The following is an 18026-nucleotide window of genomic DNA, read 5'->3' as shown; positions in this document are numbered from 1 at the left end:
CCCAGAACAAACAAAAAAACAAACAAACAAACAAAAAACCAGGGCAGTTCTGGTCTCAAGCATTTGGATAAAGGAGACTCAGCCTGCACCATTGCCCTCATCATGATGTTTTTTTGTGGGTTTTTTTTTTTTTGGAGTTTTGGAGTTGGGTGCCATCTCTACGCAGATGACACACAACTCTTCTACTATTTTCCACCTAACTCCCAAGAAAGCCCCTCGGGTGCTGGACGAGTGCCTGGCTGCTGTGGCTGTCTGGATGAGGACGAACAAGCTGAAGATTAATCCCGACAAGACAGAGGTCCTCTTGGTCGATCATAAACCAGATCGGGGTATAGGGTGGCAACCTGTGCTGGACGGGGTTGCACTCCTCCTGAAGTCACAGGTCCGCAGTTTGGGGGTCCTCCTGGACTCATCACTTACGCTTGAGGCTCAGGCGTCGGCAGTGGCCAGGAGGGCCTTTGCACAACTAAGACTCATGCGCCAACTGCAACCATACCTCGTGAAGGCGGATCTGGCCAGGGTGGTCCATGCCTTAGTCACCTCCAGATTGGATTACTATAATGCACTCTACGTGGGGCTGCCCTTGAAAATGGCCTGGAAACTTCAACTGGTCCAATGGGCGGCGGCCAGGTTGTTAACTGGTGCTCCTTATAGGGAGAGGTCAACCCTCCTGTTTAAGGAGCTCCATTGGCTGCCATTCATTTTCCGGTCCCAATTTAAGGTGCAGGTGCTTACCTACAAAGCCCTAAATAATTTAGGACCCGCCTACCTGCGTGACCGCATCTCTGTGTATGAACCCACACGATCTCTTCGTTCATCTGGAGAGGCCCTACTCACGATCCCACCTCCATCGCAACCGCGATTGGTGGGGACGAGGGATAGGGCCTTCTCGGTGGTGGCCCCTCAACTCTGGAACTCGCTCCCCAAGGACATTAGGCATGCCCCAACTCTGGCAGTCTTTAGGACGAGCCTGAAAATGTGGTTGTTCCAGTGTGCCTTCCCAGAATAAGGAAACCCTAAGCAACATGTCCCTAATCGCACTTTATTAATGATCTAGGATTGTCTGCTCGCTCCATCTCTCTCCAAATACCTATCCTAGTTATATGTCACCTTGTCATGCCCAGCATTTTTTTAAAAAAATAATTATTACACTTGGCCCTGCCATAGATTTTTAATGCATCGTGGTGTTATTGTTACTGTTTATTGCTTTGTTTATGAGTTTATTTATTGTCTGTATCGCTGTTGTTGTTTTATATTGGGCTCGGCCTCTTGTAAGCCGCACCGAGTCCTTTGGGAGATGGTAGCGGGGTATAAATAAAGGTTTATTACCTTGTCTCTCTCCTGAGGAATCTGTACAAGGACCAAGTAGCAACAGTCAGAACTGACCACGGAACAACAGACTGGTTCAAGATTGGCAAACGCATACGGCAAGGCTGCATACTCTCCCCCAACCTTTTTAACGTGTATGCAGAACACATCATGCGATGTGCGGGGCTTGAGGAATGCAAAGCTGGGGTGAAAATTGTTAGAAGAAACATTAACAACCTCAGATATGCAGATGACACCACTCTGATGGCCGAAAGCGAGGAGGAGCTGAGGAGCCTTCTAATCAAGGTGAAAGAAGAAAGCGCAAAAGCCGGGTTGCAGCTAAACGTCAAAAAAACCAAGATTATGGCAACAAGAATGATTGACAACTGGAAAATAGAGGGAGAAAACGTGGAGGCCGTGACAGATTTTGTATTTCTAGGTGCAAAGATTACTGCAGATGCAGACTGTAGCCAGGAAATCAGAAGACGCTTCTTGGGAGGAGAGCAATGTCCAATCTCGATAAAATAGTAAAGAGTAGAGACATCAGACTGGCAACAAAGATCCGCCTAGTCAAAGCCATGGTATTCCCTGTAGTCACCTACAGATGTGAGAGCTGGACCTTAGGGAAGGCTGAGCGAAGGAAGAGAGATGCTTTTGAGCTGTGGTGTTGGAGGAAAGTGCTGAGAGTGCCTTGGACTGCGAGAAGATCCAACCAGTCCATCCTCCAGGAAATAAAGCCCGACTGCTCATTGGAGGGAAGGATACTAGAGACAAAGTTGAAGTACTTTGGCCACATCATGCGGAGACAGCAAAGCCTAGAGAAGACAATTATGCTGGGGAAAGTGGAAGGCAAAAGGAAGAGGGGCCAACCAAGGGCAAGATGGATGGATGGCATCCTTGAAGTGACTGGACTGACCTTGAAGGAGCTGGGGGTGGTGACGGCCGACAGGGAGCTCTGGCGTGGGCTGGTCCATGAGGTCACGAAGAGTCGGAGACGACTGAACAAATGAACAACAACAACATTATTATTATTATTATTATTATTATTATTATTATTGTAGTTTTTTAATTGCTGTTTCGCTGCATAGTTGTGATAGATGATACTGAGAAACCCAAAGTTGGAGAGTTCTTCTGAGGACAGCAGCTTGCTCTCGTTGTGCCCTCGTCCCGTGTGGAGTCGAAATTCAGCAGCATTTGCAGAACGGCACACCGGACGGGCCTCTGGCAGCTGAGGTTCCGAGAGTCGCTTTTTGGCCATTCAAAGTGTATCAGCAGCATATGTTTGCCTAGAAGGGATCCTTGAGACATTTCTCTGCTTAAGGGAAGTCAAGAAATCTGTTAGCATCTGATTGCGATTAAGAAAAAAAAAAGAATAATAGAACTCCATTTTCCATGAGCAACACAAGTACTTTATGTTCAAAATCCTTTCCAAGAGATGAGCCTTTAAGCTGCATTTGTTCTCTACCCATTTCCTTTTGTGATATCATTTTAAGGGCAGCAACCTTGAAAGCTCCCATTTTTGTGCCGTGCTTTAAAGGCATTGAATGCACAATTGTTTGCTCTGTGGTTGAGTGCAAAACTCACAATGTTCTGCCTAGCAGATGGGGCACTTGCTGCCTTGAAAAGCACCGTTTCTGACCTGCTTGTGGCCTTTCTTTCCAGTTACCTTCTGCCCCACCTGCTTCCTGCCAAACCAGCCTTTGATGTCCATGGCTTGTGCCACCAGACCACAAACACCATCCAAAGGGTGTTCAAGATGAGTTTCGTCCCCATTGGCTTTTGGCAGAGATTTATCGCCCGGATGCTCATCAGTCTTGCAGATATGGACCTGCAGGTACTTGGGGTGCAAATCCGTTTTGAAGAATTGTATCTGATGAAGGCAAATCCACTCCTTCCGTTTCCCTTTGGCCAAGTTGTGAACTCAGGCTGTGTGCTTTATAGCAGATGGGGAATATACCATCCTCCCAATGTTGTGCAACTGCCAGCATGCACTAACTTTAGCTATCAGAGCCACTCTGAAATTCTCTTAATCATGAAGATATATTTCTTGCCTTGTAAAGAATTTCCTTAAAAAATAGGATTTTTATATGATACTAGCCATCCCCTGCCACGCGTTGCTGTGGCCCACATGGGGGTTCTGTGTGGGAGGTTTAGCCCAATTGTATCATTGGTGGGGTTCGGAATGCTCTGTGACTGTAGGTGAACTATAAATCCCAGCAACTACAACTCCCAAATGTCAAGATTCTATTTCCCCCAAACTCCTCCAGCGTTCACATTTGGGCATATTGAGTATTCATGTAGAGTTTGGTCCAGATCCATCATTGTTTGAGTCCACAGTGCTCTCTGGATGTAGGTGAACTACAACTCCAAAACCAAATACACTGCCCACCAAACCCTTCTAGTATTTTCTGTTGGTCATGGGAGAACTGTGTGCCAAGTTTGGTTCAATTCCATTCTTGGTGGGGTTCAGAATGCTCTTTGATTGTAGGTGAACTATAAATCCCAGCAACTACAACTCCCAAATGTCAAGATTCTATTTTCCCCAAACTCCTCCAGTGTTCACATTTGAGCATATTGAGTATTCATGTAGAGTTTGGTCCAGATCCATCATTGTTTGAGTCCACAGTGCTCTCTGGATATAGGTGAACTACAACTCCAAAACCAAAGGACACTGCCCACCAAACCCTTCCAGTATTTTCTGTTGGTCATGGGAGAACTGTGTGCCAAGTTTGGTTCAATTCCATCGTTGGTGGGGTTCAGAATCCTATTTGATTGTAGGTGAACTATAAATCCCAGCAACTACAACTCCCAAATGACAAAATCAATTTTTGAGTGAAGGACATACATTGGGTTGTTAGGTGTCTTGTGTCCAAATTTGGTGTCAGTTCGTCCAGTGGTTTTTGAGTTCTGTTAATCCCACAAACGAACATTACATATTTATTTATATAGATGGAGGAGGGGAGAATTAGCTGATGGTATTATTGCTATTATCTAGATGAAAACAGTTTTTCCTATAACATATTAACCAATAATTCTAGTTAGGAATAGTTTGCATGGATTTTCCTTTAAAAATGCCTTAAATTCGAGTGAATGGTAAAATATGTTATACTTATTTTGTACTAGTTGCAATTTGCATACAGACTAGACATGTTTCATTTTTTCTGAATGCATATTTTCTGATTATATATTAGATTGTTTGTGTTAAATCTATATAAATAAAAATGTAATGTTCGTTTGTGGGATTAACAGAACTCAGAAACCACTCGACGAATTGACACCAAATTTGGAAACAAGACACCTAACAACCCAATGTATGTCCTTCACTCAAAAAAATGATTTTGTCATTTGGAAGTTGTAGTTGCTGGGATTTATAGTTCACTTACAATCACAGAGCATTCTGAACCCCACCAATGATGGAACTGGACCAAACTTGGCACACAGTTCTCCCATGACCAACAGAAAATACTGGAAGGGTTTGTTGGGCAGTGTCGTTTGGTTTTGGAGTTGTAGTTCACCTACATCCAGAGATCACTGTGGACACAAACAATGATGGATCTGGACCAAACTCTACATGAATACTCCATATGCCCAAATGTGAACACTGGAGGAGTTTGGAGAAAATAGAATCTTGACATTTGGGAGTTGTAGTTGCTGAGATTTATAGTTCACCTACAATCACAGAGCATTCTGAACCCCACCAATGATAGAATTGGGCCAAACCTCCCACACAAAACCGCCATGTGGGCCACAGCAATGCGTGGCAGGGGACGGCTAGTAATTAATAAAAATAAAATATTGTGTGTGTGTGTGTATGTGTGTAGGAATTACATTATGTGACAACATTTGAAAAGTGTTCTATTCCTGGGTTGATTGTGATACATCCTGTTTAGTTGTGCTATACTTACTTTAAAAGGAATTGTTCTACTCCAGAAACATTTTTTTTTGTGACACAAACTTATGTTGAATTAGTTGAGATTCAATGATATTATTCATTGGAAAACTAGAGCAAAATTAATAATAATAATAAATAAATAAATAAATAAATAATAAAACAGGCTACAGCAGGAGGATGTCCTTGCTGCACAAAGTTTTGGCAATTGGCATCCATCCTGCGCATTGACTATGTCACCTAGGGCATGCCAACAGCAGGGACCCACCAGAACAGCTCTTAGCAATAAACTGCAAGACCTAGTATGTTTTGTAGGGACTCCTTGCATGTCACTACATGGTAGGCCATTCCAACACATGTTGTTATCACATCCTCCCTTTCCCTCCTTTTTAGTTCTTTGAAAACAAGAACACCAAGAGTAGGAACAAGAAGGCTGCGCTCTACAGCTTCGCCGGCACTCAGCGAAACAGATGCAGCACTTTCCGGGTTAAAAGAAATCACACCGTTTACTGGCAAGAAGGGCTGTTTGTCACTTTCGATGGAGGTTTCTTGAGGTAGGAATGGTTGGCTCCTTCGGGGAACGCCTGGGACAGTTTGCCTAAGAACCAAAGTCAAAGAAAACTTTTAACTGTCCACATTCGTGATAGGAAACAATGGGAAACCATTTTTAACTTTATTCATTTCCCCCTTGTAAATGAAGATGTGGGTTAGTTTTCTTACAAATCTGGGAAATTCCCATGGCTTGTATCCATTCTGTGGGCCACTAGATGTGTGCCGTTACACCCAGACGCTTTTAAAAACAAAACTATGATGTGCTGTTCCCTATGTCTGGGTGAACGGCCAGTGCTTTTCTTGAGAAGATTGAGATTCTCAGCAACTGAGTCTGTTACAAGTTCTGAACATCAAAAAAGGATATTTATTTCTCAAAGTTGCAAACAGAACAGTCAATTGATAAAACAAATAGATATTTCTTCTTTCTCTTCTCCACCAGTTACTGCAGGGGTCCTCAAACTAAGGCCCGGGGGCTGGATACGGCCCTCCAAGGTCATTTACCCGGCCCTCACTCAGAGTCAACCTAAATCTGAAATGACTTGAAAGCACACAACAACAACAACAACAACAACAATCCTATCTCATCAACCCACACTTCCCATTGAAATACTAATAAGTTTATATTTGTGTAAAATGTTCTCCATTTTAATAATTGTATTGTTTTAAAGTGTTTTTGCACTACAAATAAAATATGTGCAGTGTGCATAGGAATTCATTTGTGGTTTTTTTTTTTCAAATTATAATCCGGCCCTCCAACAGTTTGATGGACTGTGACCTGGCCCTCTATTCAAAAAGTTTGAGGACCCCTGAGTTACTGAGTCAGCCTTTCCCCAAGTGGCAAAGCGATCCAGGGATCCTTCACCCTAATCCAGAGCTGTTGTCTTTTAGAAAGAACAAATCTTTCCCTATCTATGTAAGCTCCAGATTAGCCTTGGAGATAAGGCAATGCAGTCTCTCTCTCTCTATAAGACTCTATAAAACTCAATTCTAAATGCTGAATATCTATTTTTCTTTATACTCTATAACTCTCTTATAATCTATCTAACTATAGCTCAATTCTTCTCAATAAACTTCTCTGTCTATCTTAATTTCCCAATTCTCAATTGTTCTCAATTCCTGTCTATAACTCAATTGTTTTTACAGTGGTTTGTTGGAGCTACCTTTCTGGCCACCAGCACATCAGATTCCTTCTTCAGAACTGAACAGGCAGGGAGGACTCCAAAATGGAAGTCTTTCCCTGGGAGCAGGGGCGGGCTCAAAGAGCTGCTCCCTAGGCCAATCATTGCAAAGAGTTTGCAGACTGGCTTTTCCTGCCTTTGGCTGTTAAACTCCTGGCTTTGCAAGACTGCAGCAGGTCCTGAGAGAAAAGCAAGGGGCAGCCACTCCAAGCAACCAAAAAGCAATGCAAACCAGTCTCCTGGGAGACAGAACAAGTTGGCCACCCGTGGTTTGGCATTAGTATTACGCTGCTAATTGTGACTCCAGCTGAGCTCAATGGGAACTCCAACTCACTACCTCTGAAGATGCTTGCCATAGATGCAGGTGAAACGTCAGGAGGTAATGCCTCTAGAACATGGCCATATAGCCCGAAAAAACCCACAACAACCCTTTGTGAAGTAGGTTGGGCTGAAAGATAGAGGTTGGCCCAAAGTCACCAAGCAACCTCAATGGCCAAGTCGGAATTTGCATTTGGGTCCTATTAACAAACCAGCATTAGGAGAAGGTGAAGCAAAACAGTCCCGATGGTCATTCTTCTGGCAATGTAGGAAGATGGTGGAAAGGGGGGAATGCATGAACCCAGTGGCTTCAGTCAGTCACCCACAATATAATGCACCATGGTCTAGCCTTGTATGCAAATCAATTCACAGCAGACGGACTGGTGGAGAGAGTAGTCCTCTGTGTTGCTGAAACACAGGTTGGCTGATTCCTCAAGGTGCTTCTTTGGGCTTCTCTCCTTGCAGCGTGGAGTCTTCTGATGTAAACTGGAAGAAGAAGAAAAGTGGCGGAATCAAGATTATCTGCCAATCGGATGCCAGGGATTTTTCCGCAATGGCTTTTATAACCGATCATGTCAATTCCCTGATAGATCAGTGGTTTCCCGGTAAGAATGGCTACCACTTGTTTCTGCTTACAGCAATGGTGCAAAGAATGCTTTAGGTGTCTCTGAAACCTTTGGCTTCTCCAATGGTATTTAGGACTATTGTCCTTTCTGCAACGCATCATGTCAAAATGCTTCCCCCAATTCGGTCCTGAAGGTTCTTGAATGCCAGGCATGTGCGTTACCAGGTTGCGGTGGGGAGGAAGGTGCACAGTACGATTTATTGTCGAAGGCTTTCATGGCCGGAATCACTGGGTTGTTGTAGGTTTTTCCGGGTTATATGGCCATGTTCTAGAGGCATTTTCTCCTGACATTTCGCCTGCATCTATGGCAAGCATCCTCAGAGGTAGTGAGGTCTGTTGGAACTAGGAAAATGGGTTTATATATCTGTGGAATGACCAGGGTGAGACAAAGGACTCTTGTCTGCTGGAGCTAGGTGTGAATGTTTCAACTGACCACCTTGATTAGCATTTGATGGTCTGGCTGTTGTTTGGTGTGGCTTGTTAGAGCCTAGAGCAATCTTTTGTTGAAATTGGGCCCTCAATCCCAGATTGTTTTCCCCTCTGCTGTTTTGCTGTTGTAATTTTAGAGTTTTTTTAAATATTGGTAGCCAGACCACCTTAACTAGCATTTGATGGCTTGGCAGTGCCAAGTAGGAAACCATGAAAATGAACAAAATCTGGCTACTAATATTAAAAAAAACTCTAAAATTACAATAGCAAAACAACAGAGAGTAAACAATCAGGCACATCTAATCACCTCTCAACAAAAGATTCCCCCAGGCACTGCCAAGCCATCAAATGCTAATTAAGGTGGTCATTTGAAACATTCACACCTAGCTCCAGCAGACAAGAATCCTTTGTCTCACCCTGGTCATTCCACAGATATAGTTCCAACAGACCTCACTACTTCTGAGGATGCTTGCCATAGATGCAGGCGAAACGTCAGGAGAAAATGCTTCTAGAACATGGCCATATAACCCGGAAAAACCCACAACAACCCACAGTATGATTCCTTGGGTACCATTGGCTTGATCTAAATGGTTGTAATGGTGAGGTATTATAACACAGGCCGAGTTTCCCTCATCCAAAACACTTGGGACCAGGCACGTTTCAGACTTTAGTATGCTTGTGTTTGAGTCGTAATGAGACATTGTGGAGATGAAACCCAAGAATAAATATGAGGCATTGCAGGTTGTTGGTCCCTCTTTGATCACAGGCCAATTTCATTGCAAACCTCAAGCAACACACCTCCAATGCTGTGGTCCATCCGCACTGAAATGAGTTTGACACCCCTGACCTACAAAATTACCACAGCACGTGGTTATATCTTGTCTTAGCAGACAGGTTATTTTAATCAATTACATAGAACCTTCGATGAACAGCATCACAGCACAAGGAGAAAAATATAAACTGTACATGACTTCCTTATATACAATTCTATACAATTACACATAGCAATCTCTGATTGGTTCCCAACTCATTAACTTAACTCAGACCCAGGATTACATCATTCGCAATCACCTGGACTAGGCCAGAACACATTCCCCCAATGAAGTTCTATATACAGTTAATGCATGACTCAGCATTTCCAATAGAAGCCTATTAGCAGTGCATGACTCAGCTATATTACATTACAATACATTGTAAAACCTGACAGTTTCAAACCATACCCTAAACAGAACTAGCTAGTCGGTGGAGTGGCTAATTTCCTAGAGATTTGATTCTCAACCTGAATGAAGCTGTCCAACATGTGAGGCTGTCTCACCAGAATCCATCACCTTGGATAGTCTTTAACTGTCAAAGTTAAGTCCACAGAGGATTCACTCATGTGGGAGACACAATCAACAAAGTCAACTTCTTGGGACTAAAGCTGTTCTCCAGATTGCAATGGATATTATTTGTAAATGAGAAAGATTGGTAAAATCTGCATCATATATATATATATTCATATTCATATATTCATTCAACTGGCTGCCAGGTCAACATCATCGTAATGGCAATGAATGCTCTCCAGACAGCAGTGTCCAGCGTGTCCAATGCAGAAAAGCACGCTGTAGTGAATCTTACCTAGTAGGCCAGAAAGGAAGCCTGGATAACAGTACGGCAATCCTCCATTTTGAGAGTGTAAGCCAGGGAAGCAGCCATCTTGAGTGAGAATAGTTAGAAGATGGGACGAGTTTGAGGTCTCCTGGGATTGGCTAGAAGAGAGGGGAGGAGCCAAGTCGGAGAAGGGAAAAGATTTCAGCTTCTGTGGAGTTGAGAACTGGGAGCTGGTGGGAGAAGAAGTGTTTTTGAAACTGTGTTTTCAGGGAGAGAGCGTCTGTGTCAGGCAGGGCTGATTAGCTGACAGGAAAGATCAGGTAGCAACCTGATTTCTTGTGGGAGATAGCACAAGAGATTAGCTCTCTAGGCTGAGTTAGTTAGCAGGAGGAACTCTGGGAAGAGCTGATGACTCAGGGGACTACCTAGGATAGGTTAGTCAGAAACTCATTACTATTTCTCTGAAGTAGAGTGAGGGGTTTTTGTTACAAGCAGCTAGATCTGTTTGATTAGCTCTGTATGTAACTAAGTGAAGAAACTTATTCTAGCAACTATCAAGCTATAGTACTTTTGTGACAAGTCAAGCGTTTTGTGCCTCTCAGAAGTAGTTTGTTGTCTGTTTTTATAAATAAATCTTTTTCTATTTAACTTTCAAAAAGGTCTCCATCGTTCCTCAATCTATCAATAATCCTTTGTGATATTTCCAGCAGTTTTAACATCCTGATACAACAGAAAGGCCTCTTATCAAATAGTCATTCTGGAGCTAAGGGAAAAACTGTGTTGGCAGGAGTGAGAAGAATTTACCTCAAAAACTCATTTTAAAAATCCTAAAGCAACTTGGGTTGGTGGCAGCTTTAAACCAAAAGAAGACTAAAAGATAAGCAGTGTTCACTCTACCATTACACATATCTATCTAACATCAACTCGCTACCATACTATTGTCCAGTGGTGTGATACTACATATAATCCTTTCCAGTGGTGTTCAGCTGTGGAATATATATATAGAGAGATATTTGGTGTTAGATTATATAGATTATATGGTAATCCTTTATACTGGTGGCAAGCAGCGTGATCTGTTACAATATTATTGGCTTATTCCTTTATGCGTGCTCTTGTTTCCCTGGTTTAGTCCTTAGCTTTCTCCGAGAGCCAGGCAACTAGTGCAGGGTGTTTTGGTCTCATTTGGGGCCCTGTTTGCCCTGTGATGGCTTGATATTCCCTTGATGCTCTTCAATCTTTCCGCAGCTCTGACGGCCACGGAGAGCGATGGGAGTTTACTGATGGAGCAATACGTCCCTTGCCCGGTCTGTTCAACTCCTAAAGCCAAAGGCGGGAAAGGCAGCCCGGACATGGAAGGCACACAGTACTTCAACATGGAGGATTGCGTTCTGGCCGCCATCGAGTCAGACACCATTGTTTGTGATTGCCACCCAGATATCCCTGTGCCTTTGCAGGAGTTGGTTCCCGAGCTTTTCATGACCGATTTCCCAGCCAGGTGAGATGAAATTCCCTTGGCGTTTGCCACCCTGCAAGTAGTTACATCTAATTGCTACATCCGTTAGAATTGCAATTTTCAATGGTAATGCTTCTTCCACTTTCTCCAGTTTCTTTATGTATGTATAGGATGTGTTCAGATGTATGTATGTGTGTATAACAACAACAGCAACAATTTTATTTTTTACCCAACTCTCCCTGTGACTTGAAGAGGCTTATAACATAGTTGAAAATACATAATCATTGTAAGCATTCTATAAAATATGCATATTGAAACGTATTTCTGTAAAATACAAATATTAAAACATATTTCTCCAAAATACTTATTACAATACACAGAACAAGGGTGAAAACACAGGATGTGAGTTACAAATTAATGATATATCTATAGATATATAGATATCAATGATATCGCTTCCATAGTTTAAGTTATATCATTAGCCACAAAGAGTTCTTTCAGTATCGAAACTGCTGTTATGGATAAATGACGAGAGAAAAACATGTCAATCGGCCAAATTTTTAAAAGAATTATTATTATTGTATTGTCGAAGGCTTTCATGGCCGGAATCACTGGGTTGTTGTAGGTTTTTTGGGGCTATATGGCCATGTTCTAGAGGCATTTCTCCTGACGTTTCGCCTGCATCTATGGCACGCATCCTCAGAGGTAGTGAGGTCTGTTGGAACTAGGAAAAGGGGTTTATATATCTGTGGAATGATCAGGGTGAGACAAAGGATTCTTGTCTGCTGGAGCTAGGTGTAAATGTTTCAAATGACCACCTTAATTAGCATTTGATGGCTTGGCAGTGCCTGGGGGAATCTTTTGTTGAGAGGTGATTAGATGTGCCTGATTGTTTTCTCTCTGTTGTTTTGCTGTTGTAATTTTAGAGTTTTTTAATATTGGTAGCCAGGTTTTGTTCATTTTCATGGTGTCCTCCTTGGCACTGCCAAGCCATCAAATGCTAGTTAAGGTGGTCATTTGAAACATTCACACCTAGCTCCAGTAGACAAGAATCCTTTGTCTCACCCTGGTCATTCCACAGATCATTATACATCTATGCTCAGAGCACCTGATGAACCAACCTGGACACAGCATATTATTCGAGAACACAGAAATGCTGGATCACTCCAACAACCACTATGTCAGACTACACAGAGAAGCCATTGAAATCTACAAGCATGTGGAGAATTTCAACAGAAAGGAGGAAACCATGAAAATGAACACAATCTGGCTACCAGTATTTAAAAACTCTAAAGTTAAAACAGCACATCAACAGAGAGGAAACAAACAAGGACATCTAATCACCTCTCAACAAAAGATTGCTCCAGGCACTGCCAGGCAATCAAATGCTAATCAAGGTGGTCAGTTGAAACATTCACACCTAGCTCCAGCAGACAAGAGTCCTTTGTCTCACCCTGGTCATTCCACAGATATATAAACCCTTTTTCCTATTTCCAACAGACCTCACTACCTCTGAGGATGCTTGCCATAGATTCAGGCAAAATGTCAGGAGAGAATGCCTCTAGACCATGGCCATATAGCCCAAAAAAACCTACAACAACCCAATTATTATTATTATTTGAAATACAACAAGGTGAATCCGCAGAAAACAAAATCTCTATACTGGTTGTTGTATTGGATCACACACTGAATCCTTCCCAAGTATCTAGGAATATGTGATGTATCGGCGAATAATGCGTGCAGATCCCAGTTGGGTGGCCTTTTGCAGCTGACATGGTAATGTTGTTGTTGTTGTTGTTGTTGTTGTTGTTATTATTATTATTAAAAGTTGGAGTTTGCTTTTGTTGTTATAGTGTAACTTCAGGTTGTTTCCCATTAGTGGCAGCCAGCCCATCGTGGACAAACCCCTCCTGGGTTTTCTGTTACATGGTTTATTTAGAAGGAATTTCCCCTTGACTTTCACGTGTTCATACCCGTACATAGAAATCAATGGAATAGTATGGCATGCACGGTCCTGACCAACGTCCTCCTTTTCCCTTGTCTATTTATTTATTTATTTATCGTGTCATCCACAACCAGACCATTGTATTACATTTCTAACAGACCAAAACAAACAAACAAATAAACAGACAAAACACAACATTTGCAAGCTTGGTAGTTGATTAAATGTCCTTTGACCAGTATCTGACTACTTGGAGTGCTTCTGATGTTGCCGCAAGAGGGTCCTCCATCGTGCATGTGGCAGGGCTCAGGTTGCATTGCAGCAGGTGGTCAGTGGTTTGCTCTTCTCCACACTCACATGTCATGGATTCAACTTTGTAGCCCCATTTCTTGAGGTTGGCTCTGCATCTCATGGTGTCGGAGCGCAGTCTGTTCAGCGCCTTCCAAGTCACTCAGTTTTCTGTGTGCCTAGGGGGGAGTCTCTCATCTGGTATCACCCACGGATTGAGGTGCTGGGTTTGAGCCTGCCACTTTTGAACTCTCACTTGCTGAGGTGTTCCAGCGAGAGTCTCTGTAGATCTTAGAAAACTATTTCTTGATTTAAGTCGCTGACATGCTGGCTGATACCCAAACAAGGGATGAGCTGGAGATGTCTCTGCCTTGGTCCTTTCACTATTGGCTGCTACTTCCCGGCGGATGTCAGGTGGTGCAATACCGGCTAAGCAGTGTAATTTCTCCAGTGGTGTAGGGCGCAGACACCCTGTGATAATGTGGCATATCTCATTAAGAGCCACATCTACTGTTTTAGTGTGGTGAGATGTGTTCCACACTGGGCATGCGTTCTCACCAGCAGAGTAGCATAGTGCAAGGGCAGATGTCTTCATTGTGTCTGGTTGTGATCCCCAGGTTGTGCCAGTCAGCTTTCGTATGATATTGTTTCTAGCACCCACTTTTTGCTTGATATTCAGGCAGTGCTTCTTGTAGGTCAGAGCACGGTCCAGAGTGACTCCCAGGTATTTGGGTGCACGGCAATGCTCCAGTGGGATTCCTTCCCAGGTGATCCTCAGAGCTCGGGATGCTTTCCTGTTCTTAAGGTGAAAGGCACATGTCTGTGTTTTAGATGGATTAGGGGTCAGTCTAATTCCTTTGTCTAATTCCTCTATACAGACCGAGATTTCTTCTGCTTTGACTACAGCCTCCTTTTTTGATGTATCGGTGATCCTGAAGCCATTGTTTGTTTCCTTCTCTCCTCGCCTTGTCCTCATTCCTTGCAGGTTATTCTTGGAAAACAGCAGACTGGAGTATGCTGAAAATGAAAGCAATGTTCTTGGCCAAGGGGGAAGCGGGACCGTTATATACCAGGCCCAGTACAAAGGCAAACCGGTGGCAGTGAAGCAGTTTCAGATTAAGAAATGCCAGCGATCTGCCTGCTCCGCGACAGGTATGGCATTGCTGAGCCCTTTCCCTCCCTCACTTTTCCTGTTTACAGCCCAAGCTCCTGTTTCAATACAGTGCAAATAGCACCCGTCTTGGGAGTGAAGAGTGAAAGACGGCTGGGATGTTTGAACAGATCTTTCTAGGCTCCCAAATAAAAGCTGGCATGTTTTTAAAAATCCTAGAAATGCATGGAATCGGAAATGGGAATCAGGCACAGGACTCTTTATCTGGAAGCACTGTGTCCAATTCTGGGCCCCACCGCTCAAGAGAGTTAAAAGCCAGTTCAGTATTTAAAGTTTCAAAAGGTTTGGGTTGCTGTGAGTTTTCTGGGCTCTGTGGTCATGTTCCAGAATCATTTTCTCCTGGCGTTTCACTCACATCTATGGCAGACATCCTCAGAAGTTGTGAGATCTGTTGGAAACTAGGCAAGTGGGGTTTATATATCTGTGGAATGTCCAGGGTGTGAGAAAGAACTCTTGTCTGTTGGATACTAGTGTGAATGTGGCAGTAGACTGAATGGATTCTCCCCTATGAACCATCAAGGTTGTTAAGATCTTCTGGAGGGGCCCTGCTCTCGGTCCCACCACCCTCGCAAACGCGTCTGGTGGGAACGAGGGACAGGGCCTTCTCGGTGGTGGCCCCTCGGCTCTGGAACTCTCTCCCACTGGAGATTAGAACTGCCCCTTCTCTCCTGACTTTTAGAAAGCTGGTGAAAACTTGGCTCTGGAATTTAGCATTTGATGAGTGAGTCAATTTTTTTTATCGTGTCAGGAGTGACTTGAGATACTGCAAGTTGCTTCTGGTGTGAGAGAATTGGCCAGGGGACGCCTGGATGATTTGATGCTTTTATCATCCTTGTGGGAGGCTTCTCTCATGTCCCCACATGAGGAGCTGGAGCTGATAGAGGGAGCTCATCCACCTCTCCCTGGATTTGAACCTGCGACCCATCAGTCTTCAGTCCTGCCAGCACAAGGGTTTAACCCACTGCGCCACCGGGGGTCAATAACCCTTGAACACACGGACAGATGGTGATGAATTGTGATTTCATTCTGACGACTTGGCCTTATGTAATTATATGATTGTATTTTAATGTATTTTATGTATTATGTATGATGTATTAGTGTATTATGGGATGTGGTGTTTTAAACTATTGTTTATGAATCTTTTGTTGTGAACCGGCCTGAGTCCCTCTTCGGAGGTTGAGAAGACCGGTATATAAAAGTTCTAAATAAATAAATAAATAAATTGACCACATTGATTACCATTTAATGGCCTTGCAGCTTCAAAGCCTGCCTGGTTGCTGCCTGGGGAGATCCTTTGTTAGGAGGTGTTAGCTGACTCTGATTGATTCTTGTCTGGAATTCCCCTGTTTTTGAGTGTTGCTCTTTATTTACTGTTATGTTGTTGTTGTTGTTGTTGCTGTTTCACTGACCTGACTGTGGACCTCCCATCAATGGTTGGCTGGTTCCCATTAGAAATATGGTTCTTGAGTCGATGCATGGAGGGGTCCCTCCATGCATACGTGAGTGTAACTCAATTCAGCAAAGGACAAGAGGAATCCTTGACCTCTGCAGGAGTCTACCATATTCCATGCAGCTGTGGACTAGTCTACGTAGGGACCACTAAACGCAGCATCGCCCAAACACGAATCAAGGAACACGAAAGGCACTGCAGATTACTTCAACCACAGAAGTCAGCCATAGCAGAGCACCTGAGGAACCAACCTGGACACAGCATATTATTTGAGAACACAGAAATGCTGGACCACGCTCACAACCACCATGTCAGACTACACAGAGAAGCCATTGAAATCCACAAGCATGTGGACAATTTCAACAGAAAGGAAGAAACCATGAAAATGAACAAATGGCTACCAGTATTAAAAACCTCTAAAATTACAACAGCAAAACAACAGAGAGTAAACAATCAGGCACATCAAATCACTCTCAACAAAAGATTCCCCCCAGGCACTTCAAAACCATTATATGCTAATCAAGGTGGTCAGTTGAAATATTCACACCTAGCTCCAGCAGACAAGAGTCCTTTGTCCCACCCTGGTCATTCCACAGATATATAAACCCTTTTTCCTACTTCCAACAGACCTCACTACCTCTGAGGATGCTTGCCATAGATGCAGGCGAAACATCAGGAGAAAATGCCTCTAGAACATGGCCATATAGCCTGGAAAAACCTACAACAACCCAGTGATTCAATGACGTTGTGCCCTTTCTTCCCTGCAGACACAATGCTGAGGCACCTGCGAGCCATGGATGCCATGAAGACCTTCTCCGAGTTCCGCCAGGAAGCCTGCATGCTCCACTCCCTGCAGCATCCTTGCATCGTCTCCTTGGTTGGGATCAGCATCCACCCGCTCTGCTTGGCCTTAGAGCTGGCCCCGTTGGGAAGCCTCACCACGGTGCTTGCAGAAAACACCAAAGGTGGGAGGATGGGCCTCCTTAGACAGGAGTGGGTTGTAGGTCCAGCGGTTGCCCCCTCTCACACTGTGATTCTTGTTCCTGGGTTATAAAGGTCATTTCCTAGTTGGTTCTGTCATAAAAACACAGTGAAAGTGTATTAAACTGCACAAACTTTGTCTTTGCGGGAAAAACATCATCCTGCTATAGCACATTTTGCAATCATTTTGTTGTCAGGCCTTCGACAAAGCCCTCCATGACCTCCTTGCAAACAGACTAGTTCAATGTGGGCTAAGCAAGGCTACTATGAGGTGGATCTGTAATTGTTTAAGCCACCAAACCCAAAGGGTGCTTCTCCCCAATGGTTCCTCTTCTTCATCTTGGAAAGAAAAGACTATTTGGGGTGCCATTAAGAGGGTCTCAGTACTGTTCATTAATGACTTGGATGAAGGTTTAGGGGGCAGGCTGATCAAGCTTGCAGACAACACCAAATTGGAAGGGAAAGCTAATATTCCAGAAGACAGGATCAGGATGCAAAATGACCTTAACAGGTCAGAGAGCTGATTGGCTAAAACTCATAAAATGAATTTCAGCAAGGAGAAAGGCAAGATACTAAACTTAGCCAGAAAAAAAATGAAATGCAAAGAGACAGGATGGGTGTCGCCTGGCTTAACAGAGTCCTATGTGAGAAAGACCTTGGAGTCTTTGTGGAGAACAAGCTGACATTGATTGTGCTTTTCCTGCATGGCAGGGGGTTGGACTAGATGTCCCATGTGTTCTCTTCCAACTCTAATTCTGTGGATATCCCATAGAATCTCAACTAATTCAACCGACTTTGTAGCAGTTTCTAGAGTCAAACAACTCCTTTCAAAGTAAGGACTGCACAATGAAA

At 43.5% G+C, this 18026-nt stretch overlaps 1 protein-coding gene across 2 annotated transcripts in view; it reads left to right on the top strand.

Annotated features, from left to right (window-relative positions):
• The window catches only part of LRRK1 (leucine rich repeat kinase 1), a 118982-nt gene that overhangs the window by 81277 nt on the left and 19679 nt on the right, over positions 1-18026 (top strand). For both annotated transcript variants that reach the window (XM_067471295.1, XM_067471296.1), the window contains exons 21-26: positions 2971-3142; positions 5591-5751; positions 7711-7850; positions 11135-11384; positions 14558-14724; positions 16961-17158. In XM_067471295.1, coding sequence (XP_067327396.1) covers positions 2971-3142; positions 5591-5751; positions 7711-7850; positions 11135-11384; positions 14558-14724; positions 16961-17158 — 1088 coding nt within the window. The remainder of the gene's footprint in view (positions 1-2970; positions 3143-5590; positions 5752-7710; positions 7851-11134; positions 11385-14557; positions 14725-16960; positions 17159-18026) is intronic.

This window comes from Anolis sagrei, chromosome 9 (assembly GCF_037176765.1).
Source record: "Anolis sagrei isolate rAnoSag1 chromosome 9, rAnoSag1.mat, whole genome shotgun sequence".
NCBI classification, from domain to species: domain Eukaryota; kingdom Metazoa; phylum Chordata; class Lepidosauria; order Squamata; family Dactyloidae; genus Anolis; species Anolis sagrei.
Note: the sequence above shows the minus strand (reverse complement) of the source record. Positions and strands in the feature narration are given on the sequence as shown.